The 20,907-nt window shown below is 46.9% G+C and overlaps 1 protein-coding gene across 1 annotated transcript; it reads left to right on the top strand.

Moving 5' to 3' along the window:
* Positions 1 to 318: 318 nt before the first annotated feature.
* On the top strand, positions 319 to 15,529 carry polr3h (polymerase (RNA) III (DNA directed) polypeptide H). Its single transcript, XM_060849235.1, has 7 exons — positions 319 to 364; positions 2,063 to 2,198; positions 6,579 to 6,675; positions 8,320 to 8,406; positions 11,207 to 11,270; positions 12,250 to 12,454; positions 15,145 to 15,529. Exons 2-7 carry the CDS (start codon positions 2,088 to 2,090, stop codon positions 15,196 to 15,198), a joined length of 618 nt encoding a protein of 205 aa, XP_060705218.1. The 5' UTR covers positions 319 to 364; positions 2,063 to 2,087; the 3' UTR covers positions 15,199 to 15,529.
* Positions 15,530 to 20,907: the final 5,378 nt, after the last annotated feature.

A 20,907-nucleotide genomic window follows, 5' to 3' on the forward strand; every position in this document is an offset into this window, starting at 1 on the left:
ACTCCGGCCTATCACCCTCACCCTGACCTCCCTCCACCTATCACACCTCCATCGCCCCTCCCCCAAGTCCCTCCTCCCTACCTTTTATCTGAGCCTGCCTGGCACCCTCTCCTCATTCCTGATGAAGGGCTCTGGCCTGCAGCATCGACCCTCCTGCTCCTTGGATGCTGCCTGACCTGCTGTGCTTTTCCAGAACCTTCCAGCGGGTCCAGGGGAGAGCTGTCGCAAACTGCGGTAAAATCCAACGGCAAAAGGTAACGGGCTGACCTTCCGCCGTAAAGTGGCATCCGCCCCCCCCCCCCCGACCGTCTGCCGTAAAGTGTATTTCGGCCTGGTGCGGGGATCGAATGGGACCGTGAGAAAGGTTCGCGGGAATCGGGCAATAATAGAGAGAAAGTGCGGCTCGGGACGGAACCGGAGCTATGGCCTGGGGCCGGGCCCGGGGGTTAGAGCGGGAGCCCGAGCTATGGCCTGGGCCTAGGGTCCGGCGGTTTGAGCTGGGGCCTGGGGCCTGGGGCCCGGGGGCCGGAGCGTGGGCCCGGGGCTCGTGGTTGGAGCTGGAGCCTGGGGCCCGGGTAACTCTCTCCTGCTCCTATTCAGACCCTGAGCCCCCACGTCTTTGACTGACCTGACCTTGTGGTAACTTGGGTCAGTTTGTGGGGGAGGTTACCTGAAGCTGCCGGTAAATTTGGAGCTGACCGCCAGCACATTGTCCAAACCACCTAATTCCGACTCGTGCTTTAGTGAATACATCTCAAACTCTGCAAAAGCTGCACTTGTGTAGCGCCTTTCAAGATCTCCGGGTAACCCCAAATGCTTCACATCCAATGAGATTCCTCTTCAGTCTCAGCCTCAGCTCATTTGCTGCTGAAATCCTCATTTCTACCTCTACTCCACTGCACTCCCAACCTATCACCCACGTTAGATTAGATTAGATTACTTACAGTGTGGAAACAGGCCCTTCGGCCCAACAAGTCCACACCGACCCGCCGAAGCGCAACCCACCCATACCCCTACATTTACCCCTTACCTAACACTACGGGCAATTTAGCATGGCCAATTCACCTGACCCGCACATCTTTGGACTGTGGGAGGAAACCGGAGCACCCGGAGGAAACCCACGCAGACACGGAGAGAACGTGCAAACTCCACACAGTCAGTCGCCCGAGTCGGGAATTGAACCCGGGTCTTAGTCGCTGTGAGGCAGCAGTGCTAACCACTGTGCCATTGTGCCTTTGTTCCTTTGAATTTATCCAAAACTGCTGCTCCTTTCAACTTGCATTGAGTCTGTAAAGAGCTTTGCATGTTTTAAATCGGAAACAAAACAAAAATTGCTGGAAAAGGTCAGATCTGGTAGCATCCGTGGAGTGAAATCAGTGCTAAAGTTTCAGGTTGAGTGACCCTGCATTCCTGTTTTCCTATCACTCCTGTGCTTACTGACATCCAGATGGCTTTGGGGCAAGGAATGACTTCAATTAGGATGGCGTTTTTAAAATATTAAATTTCTATGTGGCCTTGCCCTGCTTTCTATCTAATCCTCCCTAATGCCACAAACCTATGAGGTACCTGCACTACTCCAGTTCTGACCCTTTGAAGATCCCTGATTTTAATCACTTCACTGACGGCTGAGTTTTTAAGGAGTCTGAGCCTCAACCACTCTCATCCCCACCCAAAGCTTCTCTGCCTCCCTCTAGTCCTTTGAGAGATCCCTGAAAAAATTTGGTCTCTTGTTCCAATATATCCTCAGTATCAAATTTTGTTTGGTAACTGTTCCTGCAAAGTGCCTTGGGACTTTTACCATAATAAAAGTGCCAAATCAGTGCATGTAAGGTAGTCCTTTCCATAACGAGTTACATACATCTCACTCATTTACCAATGGTGCAGCTGGATTTAACAGCGTAGTGTGACTTAAATAGATTGTTGGCTAATCGCACCATGATTTAATCTTGCACATCGATAAGACTTTTTATCAATAGTCCTTGTTACTATAGGAACTAACTTCCTGACTCTTGTTTTTCCCAATTATATGAACAATGTTTGACTGGTTTCTCCTCCTCCACAGTGTATCGATCCTGCCTTCTCGCAGCATGTTTGTCCTGGTGGAGATGGTGGATACTGTGCGGATCCCACCCTGGCTTTTCGAAAGGAGGCTAAATGACGCCATAGCTGAAGAGCTGAACAAAAAACTGGCAAATAAGGTGGAAAACCTCTTGTTAAAGCCGCGACCAGACTGATTCGCTTCCTGTCAGTTATTTTGTTCTTTCACGGATGTGGGTGTTGCTGGGCATTACCTTCCTAGTTGCCCTGGAGAAGGTGGTGGTGAGCTGCCTTGTTGAACTGCTGTTCATTTGGTGTAGGGTGTTTACTGTCAGGGAGTGAATTCCAGGATTTTGACCCACTGAAGGAACAGTGATATATTTCTATGTCAGGATGGAGGGGATGGTGAATGGCTTGGAGGGAGAACTTGCAGGGGGTGGTGTTCCCATACATCTGCTACCCTTGTCCTTCTAGATGGTAATGGTCGTGGGTTTGGAAGGTGCTGTCAAAAGATCCCGTGAGAGCACCTGGTTCCATGTGGGACTTTGAAAACTGACCTTGATGAGGTAGTAGTCAATGTTGATTAGGTTAATGCAGTGGTTGTACATATGGATTGAATTTGACTGGGTGCCATACAGAGCTTTATTAAAAATATGGAAGCCTTGAATTTGAGAAATGGCAGTGGAGTGTTCAGGCTGTGGCAACACAGAACCAAACAATTAGGCTCATCAAGATTAGATTAGATTCCCGACGGTGTGGAAACAGGCCATTCGGCCCAACAAGTCCACACCGATCCTCCAAAGATTAATCCACCCAGAGTCCCCTTCATTTACCCCTGCCTAATGCCCCTAACACTCTGGGCAATTTAGCATGGCCAATTCACCTAACCTGCACATCTTTGGATTGTGGGAGGAAACTGGAGCACCTGGGGGAAACCTACACAGACATGGGGAGAATGTGCAAACTCCACACAGACAGTTACCTGAAGTGGGAATCAAACCTGGGTCCCTGGTGCTGTGAGTTAGTGCTAACCACTGGGCCATTGTACTGTTCCATTGGGAGTAATTTGCCTACGGAAAGCAAACTAAACATCTTCACTATCCTAGCTATCAGCGACTCCACTTTAAAGGAGCTATGAACCTGCATTCCAAGGTCTCTTTGTTCAGCATCACTTCCTAGGACCTTATCATTAAGCGTGTAATCCTGCCCTGATTTGCCTTTCCAAAATGCAGCACCTCACATTTATCTAAATTAAACTCCATGTGCCACTCCTCAGCCCACTGGCCCATCTGATCAAGATCCTGTTGTACTCTGAGGTAACCTTCTTCACTGTCCATTACACCTCCAATTTTGGTGGCATCTGCAAACTTACTAACTGTACCTCCTATGTTCACATCTAAATCATATATATAAATGACGAAAAGCGGTGGACCCAGCACCGATCATCGTGGCACACCACTGGTTACTGGCCTCCAATCTGAAAAGTAACCCTTCACTTCTGTCTTCTACTTTATAGCCAGTACTGTATCCAAATGGTAGTTCTCCCTGTATTCCATGTGATTTAACTTTGCTAACCAGTCTCCCATGAGAAACCTTGTTAAATGCTTTACTGAAGTCCATATAAATCAATTCCACCACTCTGCTGTCATCAATCCTCTTTGTTGTTATTTCAAGATACTCAATGAAGTTTGTGGGACACAATTTCTCATGGACAAAGCCATGTTGACTCTCTCAAATCATTCCTTCCCTTTCCAAAGAGATGTAAATTCTGTCCCTCAGCATTCCCTCCAAAATTTGCCCACCAGCGATGACAGACTCACTGGTCTGTAGTTCCCTGGCTTGTCCTTACCACCTTTCTTAAATAGTGGTACCATGTTATCCAAACTCCAGTCTTCCAGCACTTCATCTGTGGCTATCGATGATCCAAATATCTCAGCAAGGAGCCCAGCAATCTCTTTCCTAGTTTCCCAAAGGGTTCTAGAATACACCTGATCCTACATAACAATTTATCCACTTTTATGTATTTTAAGGCGTCGAGCACCACCACCTCTGTAGAGCAATGGCCTAGTCTTGGTGCAGAGAGTGGCATTCTGAGATTTTCAATGGTATGAATGTAGCTTAGGTCTGGGCTTCAGAATGATAAAGATCAGGTTCTGAAGCTTCAAGTCCCAAGCAGATACATGTGAAGCGATGCACTTTGGGAGGATTAGTATGGAAAGAAAGTGTACAATAAATAGGGCAATTTGGTAAAAGATGGAATTCATGCTAAAACAAGTTGCTGGAGAAACTCGGCAGGTCTGGCAGCATCTGTGGAGAGAGAAAGCAAAGTTAACACTTGGAGTCTCGTGACACTTCTTCATAACCCTTCAGGCTTCTCCAACAGATTTGTGTTTTTATTTCCAGTTTCTAATATCTGCAGTTCTTTGTTTATTTTGAATTTTGTGTTGTCTACGTACTCATCCCTAAAGATGATGTGCCATTGATAAGGTGATTAAACCTGCAGAACCTACTGGATATATAAAAATAGTGAGTTAGTTGCTGCAGGATTCCTAGTCTTTGTGCTGCTATAGTTTGATAATCACTAGGTAAGCTTCAGAATAATGTGGTATTACAGATTATTCTGCTATAACATGCGTTTCGTTAACACAAATTCACTATAATACGATTGACGAATTAGGGTATTAGTTTCTAAAGCGCAAAGTTTTAAAGTGTGTATTGATTCTAACGTGATTCCAGCCCCATTAGTTTAAATGGTGCTGCTATAACACGATTTTCTTATAACACGGGATTGCACCGGAACAGAACTACCACGTCCTAGCAGAACAGACTGTACTCCATAATACTTTTGAAGTTTGCATCACATGTAGACAGGGTGGTTAAGAAAGCGTTTAGCAGGCTTGCCTTCATTGCTCAGACCACTGAGTACAGGGGTTGAGATGTTATGTTGCAGTTGTACAGATTGTTGGTGAGGCCTCTTCTGTGTCCAGTTCTGGTTGCCCTGCTACAGGAAAGATATTATTAAGGTGCAGAGGTCCATATTGTTACTGGGAGTGGAGGGTTTGGGTAATGGGGAGAGGCTGGATAGGCTGGGACTTTTTCACTGGAACTGAGGGTTGAGGGCTGACCTTCGAGGTTGATAAAATCACAGGGGGTATAGATGAGGTGAATGGTAGATGTCTTTTCCCTTGGGTGGGGTCTTTCAAGACTAGGCAGCATATTTTTAAGGTGAGAGGAGAGAAAGATTTTAAAAAGACATGAAGGGTTTTAGTTTACACAGCCAGTGGGTTGTGTGTGAAATGAACTTCCAGAGAAAGTGGTGATGTGGATACAGTTAACAACATTTAGGTAAGCTCATGAAGAAGAAATGTTTGGAGGGATGTGGACCAAACGCAGACAGGTGGGCCTAGTTTAGTTTGGGATGCTGGTCAGTGTGGACTGGTTGGGCTGGACATTCTGTCTCTGTGCTGTATGACTCTATGGTTATGACTCCACGTGAAGGGCTTGGAAAGGGCATGCGGAGAGATACCAGAATGTTTCTGGAGTGATTGGCTTCTGTCCTGGGGGAAGATTTGAAAAGCTAGGGCATCCTCCTGGGAACAGAAACATAGCGGTGACTTGCTGGTGGTTTCAAGATGAGAGGTTTTGATAGGAAAAATCTTTTGTCCCAACTGTTGACTGGCAAGTGGATTAACGACGAAAAATTCTAAATGATTGGCTGGAGAGATCGAGGGCTGAGGCCTCGAGCATTTATAGCGGTTTGAATCTGCCGCTTCCGGTTGTCAGTTCCAGCTGTCTGCTGCAATGGTCGGTATATTGAGTCCAGGTCGATATGCTTATTGATTTGAATCTGTGGATGAGTGCCATGCCTCTAGGAATTCCCTGGCTGTTCTCTGTTTGACTTGTCCTATAATACTAGTGTTGTCCCAGTCGAACTCATGTTGCTTGTCATCTGCGTGTGTGGCTGCTAAGGATAGCTGGTCATGTTGTTTCGTGGCTGAGCACTGAGGATGTCACCTAGACAGGGGCCGAAACGTCTGCAACACAAATTCCCAGCTCGGCGAACAGAACCACAGCAATGAGCACCCGAGCTACAAATCTTCTCACAAACTTTGAATTTTGATACCCCTGTAGTTCAACCCATCCTCCTTGTACAAGTCTCCCAATGATCCACATACCTGAAGCTCTCCCTCCTACACCAGCTCTGCAGCCACATGCTCAGCTGCACTTGCTTTCTGCTCCTAGCCTCACTAACCCATGGCACTGGTCGCAATCTTGAGGTTAATACTCTGCTTGTCCTGCCTTTGAGCTTCCAACCTAACTCCCTAAGTTAAATACAAAGAAGGATTGACCAGGAGAAGCACAGAGGATGGCTAGAAACTGTTGGAAATATTCAGTCAGCAGATCAAAAGTAAGGTTGGAAAGTGGTTGGATTAAATGTCAAGACAGGGTGTGGAGCTGCAGACTTTTGGATTATCAGTGATTTGCAAATTCAGTTGAGAATCTCTCTTGATTGTATTTTGCTGCTGTGTTTCTCTCTACAGGTCGTATATAATGTAGGCCTCTGTATTTGCCTGTACGACATTACCAAGCTGGAAGATTCCTACATTTTTCCAGGGGATGGAGCATCTCATACCAAAGGTTATACATTTCAAAACCAGGAACCATATTTCTATTTAGTAACTCTCAATAAAGCAGTCTCCGTTTCCCTCCTGTCACTGCCAGTCCTAAATCTGGGCTGGAGATCTATGGCACACTGTCAGAGTATGGTGTCCAACAGTCTGCGAGCATTTAAATTCCACTGGGGCCTCCTCACCTCCTTCCTCATTTGTTTATCTCATGCCTCCCCAGGCTGTCTTAGACACACTGATATTCACCTCGACCGCTATATGGATAAACTTCAAAGTTGTGACTGAGTTCTGTGATGGGTTTCTAGCTGCCCACCTTGTATCGATCTCTATACTTGCTTTCCCCCTGCAAGAGGAAATGCATGGTCTGTCGCAGCTTTTCATAATTTTATAGACCACCATTAGGCCGTTGCTGAAGCTGTGCTCTGAGAGACCATGTAGAACATAGAAAAATACAGCGCAGTACAGGCCCTTCGGCCCTCGATGTTGCGCTGACCGAAGCCTACCTAACCTACACTAGCCCAATAACCTCCATATGCTTATCCAATGCCCGCTTAAATGACCATAAAGCGGGAGAGTCCACCACTGCTACTGGCAGGGCATTCCATGAACTCTGAACCCGCTGAGTAAAGAATCTACCCCTAACATCTGTCCTATACCTACCACCCCTTAATTTAAAGCTGTGTCCCCTAGTAACAGCTGACTCCATTAGTGGAAAAAGGTTCTCACTGTCAACCCTATCTAAACCCCTAATCATCTTGTCTATCCATCCTGATTGCAACTGTTATCGTCGTTGTAAATCTTTCTCATGCACCAGTATCCATGTTATGTGACCATCAAACCTGCCTACAGCACTACAATAGGGCATGCCTTTCCTACTTTTCAGTTTTGTCCCTCTTGCAAATACATGCGTATTAGATTTGCCTTTTTATAGAGTTGCTCATTAGTTCTCATGGTTTATATATTTATGCTTTCAGATGCCATTTGCCTCCTTTTGCCAGTTAGCTTTTGTTTTGTTTTCTAAGTAATATGATCTGCTTCAATGCTAAATGTAATATGTCCTGTTCAGCTAAATAGAGATTGATTTGTTATCCATATGTCTGTATGAACGGCAAATTGATTTCAATGGAGCCCTGAAGCAGGTCATATACTGCTTAGGAAACAAAACAAAATTGAACTGGAATATGAAGGGAAAGAAAATCTGAAAGCACATACACTTCCGAATGAGACAGGCGGGGAGTACTTTGTTTGGATAACATTTTTACAGGACCTTGAGATCTTGTTCGAATAATCTGAAGTTTGGATAACCAGGGTAAGACCAGAAGACGTAAGGTGCTGGATCTTGACTCACTCTTGGCTAATGGTCACTTTTGGGACCCACAGTGTCTGTTCGTTTGATGCAACAGATTCTGCGCCATGATTAGTAACGTGAAGTTTTTCCCATATCCCTGCCAGCTGTCCTTGTTTAACCAGACTGAAAACAGAATATCTGGCATCTTTCTAATGTGCAGTTTGATGGTCATGTTTGTCGACATGCCAACAATAATGACTCATTGGTTGCATGAATTGAATCTGGCCTGAAGCTGTGAAGGGTGCTATATAAATGCAGCTTTCTGCTTTAAATGTATTGTTTTGTCTTCTCTGCTTTCCCATTCAGTACATTTCCGTTATGTGGTCTTTCGACCTTTTCTGGATGAGATTATTACCGGCAAAATTAAAGGCTGCAGTCAGGATGGTGTTCACGGTGAGTAACTTATAATTTGAGGTATTCAGTCACCACCCACCCGTGTCAGGTTGGAGGCTTCTGGTTCTCTGCCTGGGTCTAAGTGCATCGATGGGTTCTTGGACCAAGATGGATTCAGAATTGTGCGTGCCAGGTCGACACACCTTGCTGCAGAAAGCAATTCATATCAGCTCACTGCTGTCCCCAGCCCTAAGCTCTTATCCTAAGTCTGTTCCTCCTGGTTACAGCTGTCTGGTCTGTGAAGACAGTCTCTTTGTATTAAACTCCATGTCACTGTGGGCAACTCCTTTAAACCTCCTCTTCATCTTCCCTGCTTAAAGGAGCACAATCCCAGCTTCTCTTGTTTCGACATAGCTGAGTTCCCTCATCCTTTGCACCCCTCTTCAAGTCCACATCATACCTTGTCTGTCCTTTTTATAGTTTTTTAAAAGTAGTTTTTCCCATTATATTCAATGGTGAGACTCTCGGAATAGTTTTTTTTCTTTAATTAGTTCACTGGCAAGGGTTTCTGCCCGTTTGTTGCCCAGAGGGCAATCCTGAAGGACATGAGTTGGTGCGTCAGATACGCTTTTCTGATAATTGCCAGTGGTTACGTGGTCTGTGGCTGTTCATTGTTCTGCAGTATGTATGGCATGTACACGTCTGAGAGAGAAAGTTCCCTTTACATTTGTGCAGAGTTAACAGTCTGCTCATGTGAAAAGGATAAAGCTTTTTTCGCAGCGTATGACCTTGGAGATGCCTGGAGTTTGCCTCTGTCCCCCGAAGGCAGAGGGTTTGATTTGCTGTTGTTCGGATTGAAAGCCAAGAAGGGGGAGTCTCTGTGTCAAGGTCGCAGTCACTGGATTCCAGAACCCTGCGGTAATGAAGGATTCTCACTGAGAAATCGCCAGGAATAATTGCAAAATAGGTGTGTTGGTCCTGCTGCACTTAGCAACCCTCGTTCCCCATCCCATACACTCCTGAATGGTACTGGAGTTCTTTGAGTCCCAGGACTTGCTTCATTCACACACAGAGCACAGTACCAGCAAGGGGGGGGGGGGAAGCTGGATGGTGATGAGGAGCAGGAATCCTTGCTGATCTATTCAGGCTCCCTTCCCGTTTGTTGACGACAGCTAGTTCATCCTGCATCGTGTACCCTTCCTGCCACATCTGCATTGAGTGGGTTTATATTCCCTCAAAGTGGGAAGATTAAGCTGTGATCGTGCCAAAGGGTTTAAGATAATTCCAGGGTTTGACTGGGTAAATGGAGCAGAGTTAATCCTTACTCTGGGGGGTGTCTAGAACAGGGAGGCACAGCCTTAACATTAGAGCCAGGACCTCCAAGACTGATGTCAGGAAGTAGTTTTTTTTTACAGTAAGGGCAGTGAAAGCTGCCGAGACCGAAGGCTAGCTGAAAATGTCAAATCTGGCATATTGGTAGATTTGTGAGGCAGGTAAATTACGTTGATGAATCCAGGGACGTTCCCGAAGGGTTTAGGACAGGTAGACAAGTTGGTCGAGATGGCACATCAGATGCTTTCCTTCATTGGGAAAGGTATTGATTATAAAATGCAGGAACTGAATGCTGAAGCTGTATAAACAGGCTGATTTAGGCTGGAGCTTTGTCTACAGTTCTGTGAAGAAAGATTGGATGGGCTTCCAAATGGATAGAGAGTGGTCTCCTGTTCCTACAGCTCATTGCCCCCTTTACCTACTGAGGCATCCGGGACCTGCCCCTTCCCATAGGGATGGCAGCAAAAGGGTTTGTGAGGACAGCTGTCAATGCTGTATCTGTTCCTCTGTGCTCTGGGGACGGGGTCCCTCGAAAAACCCTTGTCCGAAATCCCAACAGACTAGTTTCTGACCAGTTAGTGGAATCCTGTGCCCGGTCTATTGAGGGTTGTTTACATTCAGGAGTGAAGTGTTATCCGTTCTTATCTCTGTGTCTCAATTGAACACTTCAGGGCCAGATGTAGGTCATTTCATGGCACAATGGGTAGCATAACCTGCCTCTTAACCTGAGGTTCAGGGTTCAAATCCCACCCCAATTAACGATGCCTTTATAATATTGATGATAAGTCTGCAAATGCTTCCAACTCCTGTCACTGACAGATGGTAAGAATGAGAGAGATTGCTGGTCAGCTACATGATGAATTGGAGCCTCTATCATCACTACCCATAGCTCCATATAACATCCCACTCAGCTTGGGCCCAACCTTTGCTCATAAGACAGCTCCTTTATCTTCGTGAAGTTTCTCTGAATTGCCTCAAATGCATGTTTATCCTTCTGTAGTTAAAGCCGGCTGCACGGTGGCTCAGTGGTTAGCACTGCTCCCTCAGCACCAAGACCCAGATTCAGTTCCACACTCGGGCCACTGACTGTGTGGAGTTTGCACATTCTCCTTGTGTCTAGTGTGGATTAACTGCCACAGTCCAAAAATGTGCAAGCTAGGGTCGATTGGCCAAACTAAATTGTGTCCAGGGATGTGAGAGTTAAATGGATTAGCCATTGGAATGCAGGGTTTCAAGGACAGAGTAGGGGATGGGTCAGTGTGGAGGGTCAGTGTGGTCTCATAGGCTGAATGGCCTGTTTCCACACTGTAGGGACTCTGATTCTAGACGTGTGCACAGAACTCCAGGCCTATTGTGCCCATGTCTCTGGTGCTGAAATATAGCTAGGTTGCATTATTGACTCAAATCCTTGGAAATTGTTTCAAGCTTCCTTCAGCCAGGGTCTGGTTCTGAAATCTGGGTGCCCCACAGTCCAAGGTCAATGTCTAACCCTTAACTTACACGACTGTTCCTCCTCTCTCCCTCACAGTGACACTGGGATATTTTGATGACATCCTCATCCCTCCAGAATCTCTGCAGCAACCTGCCAAGTTGTATCCTTCAGTGACTGAGGGAAACCGATCCCCTCAAGTGATTTGAGAAAATAACATACACCCAGAGGCCGGTGGGGATCTGGGACTCGCTGCTTAAAAATGATGGTGGAGGCAGGAACCAGCAAGACTTTGAGGAAGTATTTAGATGAGCATTTGAAATGCTGTAGCATGCAAGGCCATGGCCACGTGCTGGGAGATGGGATTAGAATAGATGAATTTGTTGATTTCTTCTTGTCAATTACCGCGATACAGTGAAAAGTGTTGTTTTGTGTGCTACAGGCAGAGCTTACCTTACCAAGTGTATCGGGGTAGCAGAACAGAGTGCAGAATAGTGTTACAGCCACAGAGAAGATGCAGTGAGAGAGAGATCAGAATTAACATCTGAGAGGTCTGTTCGAGTCGGGGAATGCTTGTTGGATGCTGATGACCAGCATAGACTTGCTGGGCCGAAGGGTCTCTTTACACCTGTAAAAACTCGAATTGAAAGGAAGCTGGATAAACAAAAGAAGGAAAGGAATAATAGGCCAGGGTAACGGGGTAACAGCACCGACCATTAGGGCGGGACCTTTTGTTTCTCTGCAGTGAAAGGCCTTATAATTCCGGAGGGGGCCATTTAGCCAGTGAGAGACCACAGGGTTTCTGGAAGGGGCCATTTAGCCAGTGAGAGACCACAGGGTTTCTGGAGGGGGCCATTTAGCCAGTGAGAGACCACAGGGTTTCCGGAAGGGGGCCATTTAGCCAGTGAGAGACCACAGGGTTTCCGGAAGGGGGCCATTTAGCCAGTGAGAGACCACAGGGTTTCCGGAGGGGGCCATTTAGCCAGTGAGAGACCACAGGGTTTCCGGAGGGGGCCATTTAGCCAGTGAGAGACCACAGGGTTTCCGGAGGGGGCCATTTAGCCAGTGAGAGACCACAGGGTTTCCGGAGGGGGCCATTTAGCCTGTGAGAGACCACGGGGTTTCCTTGACTGAGCTGACAGTGATGAGACGGAGCAGGTATGGGTGTGGGAATACGAGACTGACGAGGGCACACATGACCTTTACATGGACATCGGTGAAGAGGTCAGACTCCGAGTAGTGGATGAAACCTTTGTGGACACCTCCCCCACGGGGCCCAGTGCAGCAGAAAACCTGAACTCCCCCGCAGAGGAGACCCAGAGGAAGGAATCTCCTTACACACTGACGGTAAGGCTGGTCTCAACTCGTGTGGGGAAGCAGAGTCAGGACAGCCGTGGGATCTTTTCCCCAGGGTGGGCGAGTCCTGAACTAAAGGGCATAGCTTTAGGATAAGAAGGGAACGATATAAAAGGGACCTAAGGGGCAACGTTTTCACACAGAGGGTGGTGTGTGTATGGAATGAGCTGCCAGAGGAAGTGGTGGAGGCTGGTACAATTACAACATTTAAAAGGCATCTGGATGGGTATGTGAATAGGAAGGGTTTGGAGGGATATGGGCCAAGTGCTGGGAAATGGGACTGGATTAGGTTAGGCTATCTGGTCAGCATGGACGAGTGGACTGAAGGGTCTGTTTTCATGCTGTACGACTCTGTGACTTGCAGTTATTTAGTGAGTTCAGAATGTTCTAAAATTCCTTGCAGCCAATACTCCCATTAAACTACAAAACAAAAACCTATGGGTGCTGGAAATCCCCAACAAAAATCACACGAAAGCCTCAGCGGATCTGGCAGCATCTGTGGAGAGAAATCGGAGTTAACGTTTCCCTTCCTCACCATCCTGTGACATGTTGCTATTGTGTGCAGTTTTCCCAGAGTGCCATTATTTCTTTTTTTTTGATATTTATGATGCAATGAGCCCTGGGTGGCACGGTGGCTCAGTGGTTAGCACTGCTGCCTCAGAGTGCCAGGGACCCGGGTTCGATTCCAGCCTCGGGCGACTGTCTGCATGGGTTTCCTTTGGGTGCTACGGTTTCCTCCCACAGTCCAAAGGTGAGTTGCCCAAGTTAAATTGCCTGTAGTGTTAGGTGCGTTAGTCAGGGGCAAATGTAGGGAAATGAGTCTGGGTGGGTTACTCTTCGGAGGGTCGGTGTGGACTTGTTGGGCCAAAGGGCCTGTCCACACTAGGGAATCTGATCTAATCTGTGCAGTGTATAGTAAGGCAGCATTACAGTAGTGAATGAAGTCCTGTTTTTAAATTCAGTGTTCTAATGTGGGCACTACATTGACCAGATGGCACAGAGTAACCTCTCACAACCTAGTCATGTCTAGCCCATCTGTTTTTAAGTGATTTTTTGTTTGTTGTTGAGTAAATATGAGCTGGGAAACCAGATGGGTCGTCTTTGAGCTAGTCCTTCAGGATCTTCTAGGAGAAAGTGAGGATTGCAAATGCTGGAGATCAGAGTCTGAGTGTGGTGCCGGAAAAGCACAGCAGGTCAGGGGAGTAGGAGAATCTGCATTTCGGGCATAAGCCCTTCATCATGATTCTTCTCCTCGAAAGCTGCCTGATCTGCTGTGCTTTTGCTGTACCACACTGTCTACAGGATCTTCTGCTTTCATCTCAGAAGGCATACATCTCATCTGAAAGACAGCTCCTCTAGTGGTTCAGTGCAGCACTGCAGCTCTGATGGGAGGCCGTGGCATGCTGGGTAATGTCACTGGTAATCCTGAGGCCCAGACTGATGCTCTGGGAACTAGATTCAAACCCCACCACGGCAGCTGAAGGAATTTTAAAAGCATTTCACAACTCTGGAATAAAATCTCAGCGTGGTGCCTGTGAATCTGCATTGTTGTAGGGTCACGTCTGGTTCAGTAATCCCCGCTGGGCGTGGAAATCGGCCATCCTCACCCAGTCTGGCCGGAAGCAGCGTGGTTATCTCTTCACTCGGCTGTGTGCTCACGCAGTTCAAAGGGCTATTAGGGTTGGAGCAGCAATCGTTTGCTTTGGCCAGTGATGCCCATATCCTCTGTGAGGATAAGAAAGGAAATGAACACAGGACAGCCCCACCAGGGAAGAAATGTAAAGTTTTTAATGGGTCTGGTTAGCTGGATCTGAGAACACCGAGGAGAGCCGAGGCTGCTGAGTGAGTTTTGGTGGAAAGGAGAGTGGTGGCCGTTAATGAAAGCACCCTGTGAGGGTTTGAGTGTTGAACTTCTCAATGTTTGGAGGGACCGAGAGTTGTGCTTGCCTCTTGTCTGGAGCCTCCTGTTGGCTGGGTATAACATGAGGAAGGCAATAGCAGAGAGAGAGAGAGAGAACCATAGAGCGCACTTGTCCTTCTGAATCATCATAGAATCCCTACTGTGTGGAAGCAGGCCACTCAGCCCATCAAGTCCACACCAACCCTCCGAAGGCATCCAACCCATACCCTATCCCTGTAAATCCTGTTTCCCAAGGCTAACCCACTAGCCTGCAGATCCTTAGACACTATGGGTAATTTAGCCCAGACGATCCACCCTAACGTGTGCATCTTTGGGAGGGTTTCCTCCCGCTGTCAGGACATGGGGAGAATGTTCAAGCTCCACGCAGACACTCACGCAAGGGAGGAATCAAACTCTGGTTCCCTGGTGCTGTGAGGGCTAACCACTGGGCCACTGTGCTGCCCTGCGGGTGGGGAAAAAAATGGGTGATACAAGAACAAGTACTGAAACTAAAATCTTTGTGTTGTCCTGAATTCTGTAGAGACAGAAATTAGAAGCATATCATTCACTGTCAGTCTGTGTTCCTTCGTTTCTCCCTCACTGTGTTCCATTGCTGTTCCTGTGTCTCTTGCTTCATATGCACCTCTCTGTCTCTCCCTGCCCATCCCTTTACAATATTGTATGTGGGGTTGGACTGAAACAGAATAAATGGGAATCCACCCCATTTGGGATTGGCCTACCTTGGCCTCCTATCTAATTACCGTTTCCAAACTTTTTGCAGGGCTCCATCAGTGAGCCGGGACTGGGGCTGCTCTCCTGGTGGACGAATGGTTAATGAGCTGGACAGGAAGGACTCTATTGGGATGCAGCGTTGAGACGGTGGTGCCTGGATGGAGCTGGAGCACACTCTGGCCTTGCTTCTCTCACTGATTCCTGAAGGATCCAGTCTCCCGAGACCAGGACAGATGCTGGACCAGAGCAGGAAGCGAGCAAGATCCTACTGCGACAGGGAACATTTTCCTGACTAGAAATGAACATGCATGAGTGGAACGTTATTGGAAAAGCTTCCAATAAAGACTTGGTTTGTCGAGACCATGTTGACTACCTCACAGCACAGAGTGGCCTGACTTCGGCACAGGTGCTTAAAGTAAAAGATGTTTGTGGATTGGATTTTGTTGTCGTTTTTTTTTAAATGGTGCTGTTGAGGAAACGAGAGAAGCCCACAGTGTTCCAAAGCTAGTCTGGCTCAGCTGGGAGAATATAGGCTGTAGATCGAGAGGGTGGCAGTTCAAACCCAGCACCTAGCCTTCAGCACCATTTGTCCAGGATCATTGAGGGATCTTGTGTTAAACTGAGGCTCTGTTTGTTCAAGATCCTGTGGCACTTTCTCATTAAGTCTCAAAATACAGCACCAAAATTACAAAGTGGACATGCCCCCAGGATATATATTTTTCAGGTTTTTGTCTGGTTTATTTGTATTCAAGGTCTACAGTTCAATCTCATGACCCTGGGGACAGACTGGGCTGGGGCACCCAGGATATTGCTGTGTACAAAATGGCTGCCACAATTTCCTGTCCAGCCAGTTGCTATGAAATGCTTTAAATGTGCTAAACACAAGTCTTTCAAACTCCAAATGCATCAGTCTTTTAGAATGTTTTAAGAAAGTTTCTGTTCTTCCCTTTATTGTTCCTTTTCACCTTCTCTCACTCCGCCATCTCTCCTCTTCTCCCCTTCTCTACTCCTCCTGCCACATTCTCTAACTCCTGCCCCCGCCCCATCAAGATCTTGTAAGTTTTAATTAGATTGCCCCTCTTTCTTCTAGACAAAATTGCCCAACATTTCCTCATGAGATTAGTCCCCTTATCCCAGAAATTGGTTCAGTGAACTGCTTTGAATACAATCATCTCCTTTAACTATGGAGATCAGAATTACATGGAGTACTCCAGCTGTCGCCTCACCAATGATCCATACACTTGTAGACAGCTCCAACGTCCTTTCATAATCAATTTCCCTTGCAGCTAATCTCAGGAAGTCAGTGAGGGGGCCGATAGAAATCTGACGCTTTCCCCCTCACTACCTTACCTCCGCTTATTAAAGACCCTGCTCTCGTTTCCCATCGTGAATTCCCATGAGCTACCCTGCCCCTGGATTGAAACTCGGAGACCCCTTCCCACCCAGTCAGACTGTCACTGCCTTCTGTGTTGGGGTGGGTCACTGTCTCCTCTTTATCAGTGGTGGAGTTGACCTTGGGCAGTGAACGTCTGTGGTTCCTGACCTTGCAACATGCCCTGGGTGTTAAGTCGGTGCCAACAGTATCTACTGTGGCACATGGGACACCTCAAGCCTCAAGGAGGTACCAACCCCAGTCCTGATTACTGCCCAGCCCTGGGCCTAAGGCAGGATCACATTACTCAAGTGGCCACTTGCTCTTGATGACTGTCCAAGTGAACAGCAGGAATTTTGTAATTGGTATGTTCAACCATGTCACAACACCCCTCTGGAGCCAGTACAACTTCAACCCAGGTCTCCTAGTCCAAGGGTAGGGACTCAGCCACTGCACCCTTTAAATTCGATGGGTACATGAATATAAAGGGTTTAGAGGGATGCGCTGGCAAACACAATTAGATTAACTTAGGATATCTAGTCGGCATAGACGAGTTGGACTGAAGAGTCTGTTTCCATGTGGTACAATTCTATGACTCTGACTCTTAAGGCAGGATGGGATAGAAGGTTGTTAGCTGTTGTTCAGTGAATTCATCCACTAGTCTAACTAGTACTGACACTCCCATTAGACAATGTCTGAGGTACATCTGTGCACTAGACACCTTATTAACCAAGACTGGTTTGGGAGACGGGTGTGTATAATGGATGGATAGAGCTCAGAATCTTCCACTGTGTCTCATCAGGAGTTTGGAATTTAATGGATGGGTGAGCTGGGGGATGGGTATGTTTGTGTGTATCGATAGCTTTCCAGTGTGACTGCAACTTGAGGCCTTTAAATGGAAATGAATGATCACTTCAAGATTAATCCCATAGCTTACGTGTATGATCTGGCTGTGAGAGGGAGCCTGCCCCCATGTGGCACAGTAAACGCGGGTGGACTCTCTCCTGGGGAGTGGTGATGGCTTTGTGGTAAAGTCATGGACTCTAATCCAGAGACCCCCCAAGCTTCATATTCCAAAGACCTGGGTTCAAGTCCCACCAAGTCATCTCCCTTCAAATTAGAATTCGGCAAACATGTGAAACTGAAGAGCAATTGTTTACTGATGTCTTTTGGGGAAGAAAACTGCCCTCCTCACCTGGTCTGGCCTACATGTAACTTCAGACCCACAGCAATCTGGTTGACTCTTATTTACCCTCTGGGCATTCAGGGATGGGCAGTAGATGCTGGCACGCCCACTGGTACCTGAGGAATAAAAACACAGTGGGGAAGACCGCATCGGGGAGGGCATTGGGAGCCACCCCCTGCCTTGATTGTGAACTAGCTCCCTCTGTGAGTTGCCTGTGTCCCCCTCACGATCCTGGTCCTCCCCTGGCTGTCTGGATCTAGCTAGCTGCCAGCTCTCAGCAAGTAGAATCTCCACCCTGAGATCCTGGAGCTGCCTGTCACTGGTGACGGGAAGATTATACTTTTGCATCCCGCTTAGTTTATTCCCACTCCCTTCGAACACTCTAATCCCTCACTGCCCCACCCACTCTAATGCTCCTCTATTGACCCTTCCATTTCTCCCCACCCTGATTCCCCCATGACCTCTGCACCTTTCCCTTGACCAAAGTTCCCAGGTATTCCATCTAAGTCAGCCCCTCTGTTTGTCATCACCTGCTTTGACATTTCCTTTAAAACTTACATCTCCTGGTGGTCTGGTTCCTCCCACCCGGAGGAACAGGAGGAGGCCATTCAGCCCCTCGCAGCCACAGCACCATTCATTTCAATCATAGCAACCTTTGGCTCAGCTTCTTTAAGACGAACGGGGTTATAATTTTTACGGTGAAAGACAATTACATCATTGACGATAAGGGCAGTCGTGGGGTCGTTAGTCAGATGGACGCATTTGCGGTGTGGCTTTGAATGGTGGCATCAATCCGTCTCCATGCCTAGCCAATGCCACAGCTATCGTCGCTGGGATTGACCAGAGAGAGAGTGGGTGGAAGAGCTTGTGTGTGTATAGGTGTTTTGATAGATGATATTGCTCACTCTGGAGCAGATGGGACTTGAGTCTGACTCTCCTAGACCAAAGGTAAGGACGCTATCACCACACAAGCCCTAACTTGCATTTATACAGTGTCTGCATTGATCGTAGGACATCCCAAAGTGTTTAACAGCCAGTGACATATTTTTAAAGGGTAGTCATTATTGTATGGCAAACAACTTTCACTCAAATCACCAAAAGGTACAGATCATCTGTTGTTGCGATCTTGTTTGAGTGTGTCACAACATCTTTCAGCAAACATATTTAGATTGAGCTCGAGGGATGAAACCTTGGTCAGGTCACTGCGGAGAATTCCCAGTCCGTCTGGAAAGAAGGCCATGGAATTTTTCTGACCGCCTTGGAGGGCAGACAGGGGCTTTGATTCAACACAGGATCGGCAGCAAAGACTTCTGTCCTGCAGCATCAGCAGGGATTATGTGCTCCTAGAGTGAGAGTTGAACTCCCAACACTCAGATTCTCGCCAGTGACCTGAGCTCAATGTTACAGGAGGGATGAATCCATGATTGGAGCCATACCAACCCCACTGCTGCGTAAAACTTGCAATTGGAAGATTCGATATAAAAATCATGCATTGCTATTTCACGGATTTGTTGTAGCAGGAAAGGAGGCCATTTGGCCCATCATGTCTACACCGGCTCTGTGAATGAACAATTCACTTACATTCCCCTTATAACCCTACACATTTTTCCTCTTCATATTATACAGTGTAAACCATATTGATTGAAGCTGGTTTCTAAAAAAGACACTGATAAAGTTTAATCTCAACGTTCTTCCCAAAGTCTGCATCAGAAAGCGCATCGCAAATAAAATTTTAAAATCCTTCCTCTTAGCAGTGGTACACATTCAGCAGATGGACAGCTGCACTTTCTACCCTAGATTATGAATCACAGAATCCCTGAAGTATGGAAACAGGCCATTCAGCCCATCAAGCCCATGCCAACCCTCCAAAGGACATCCCACCCAGACCCTCCCCCATCTCTGTAACCATGCATTTTCCCATGGCTAACCCAGCTAGCCTACACATTCCTGGACACTATGGGCAATTTAGTGTGGCCAATCCAACCTACACAACCCTGGACTGTGGGAGGAAACCCATGCAGACACAGGGAGGATGTGCAAACTCCACACTGACAGTCACCTGAGGCTGGAATTGAACCTGGGTCCCTGGCGCTGAGAGGCAATGATGCTAACCACATGACATTTGTGAATGATGTAGGTTTCTGTTTTGATTGGCAGTTCAAAAACATCCTAAAGTTGATTATGACTGATGACTGTTAATTTATAGCTTGGGAAATCTTTTACAAAATGATGGAAATACTCAGCAAGTTTGACAGCATCTGTGGAGGGAGTTAATGTTTCAGATCTGTCACTTTCCACTTAAACTCCAATGTTTTTCTGTCTCTGTTTCTCTCTCCACCTGCCCGGTATTTCGAGATTGGCTGTCCATAAGAACAAGTCACCTGATTACTCCCTCGTGCCTTTTCCCTGGAGTTCCACAGATTTTCCCTTTTCAGTCAGTGATCCAACTTCATGTGGGAAGTCATGACTGAATCTGCCTCCATCATGGTGTCAGCACCTTCCTGATCATAACCACACGCCATGAGTGTGTCTGTGTGAGAGAGTGTGTGTATGTGTGTGTGAGGGTATGCATGTGTCTGACAGTGTATGTGTGTGAGAGTGTATGTGTGGAGTATGTGTGTTGTGCATGCATGTGTGAGTGTGCAGATATGAGTGAGTGTGTGTATGTATGTGTGAGTGTGCAGATATGAGTCAGTGTGTATGTCTGTGTGCATGCATGTATGTGAGTGTGCAGATATGAGTGTGTGTATGTAAGTGAGCGTGTACGTACATGTATGTGTGAGTGTGCAGATATGAGTGAGTGTGTATGAATGTGTGTGCGTGCATGTATGTGTGAGTGCAGATATGAGTGAGTGTGTGCGTGCATGTATGTGTGAGTGTGCAGATATGAATAAGTGTATGTATGTGAGTATCTGCGTGCATGTGTGTATGTATGTGAATGTGTGTATTCATGTATATCTGAGTGCAGATATGGGTGTGCGTGCATGTATGTGTGAGTGCAGATATGAATGAGTGTCTGTATGTGAGTGTGCGTGTATGTATGTGAGTGTGTGTGTATGTATGTGTGAATGTGCAGATATGAATGCGTGTATGTAAGTGTGCATGCACGTATGTGTGTGTGCAGATATGAGTACGTGTGTGTATGTATGTGAGCGTGTGCGTGCATGTATGTGTGAGTGCAGATACGAGTGAGTGTGTATGTATGTGTGTGCATGCATGCATGAGTGAGTGTGTGTATGTATGTGTGTGCGTGC

The sequence above is a fragment of the Hemiscyllium ocellatum genome, chromosome 33, assembly GCF_020745735.1.
Source record: "Hemiscyllium ocellatum isolate sHemOce1 chromosome 33, sHemOce1.pat.X.cur, whole genome shotgun sequence".
In the NCBI taxonomy this organism is placed as follows: domain Eukaryota; kingdom Metazoa; phylum Chordata; class Chondrichthyes; order Orectolobiformes; family Hemiscylliidae; genus Hemiscyllium; species Hemiscyllium ocellatum.

Excerpts from the sequence above, each read along its gene's own strand:
- polr3h (XM_060849235.1), top strand. The coding sequence starts at position 2,088 with ATGTTTGTCCTGGTGGAGATGGTGGATACTGTGCGGATCCCACCCTGG. Across the intron at positions 6,676-8,319 it reads TGGAGCATCTCATACCAAAG|TACATTTCCGTTATGTGGTC; the intron begins GTTATACATTTC and ends TTTCCCATTCAG. Across the intron at positions 11,271-12,249 it reads CTGCAGCAACCTGCCAAGTT|TGATGAGACGGAGCAGGTAT; the intron begins GTATCCTTCAGT and ends CTGAGCTGACAG.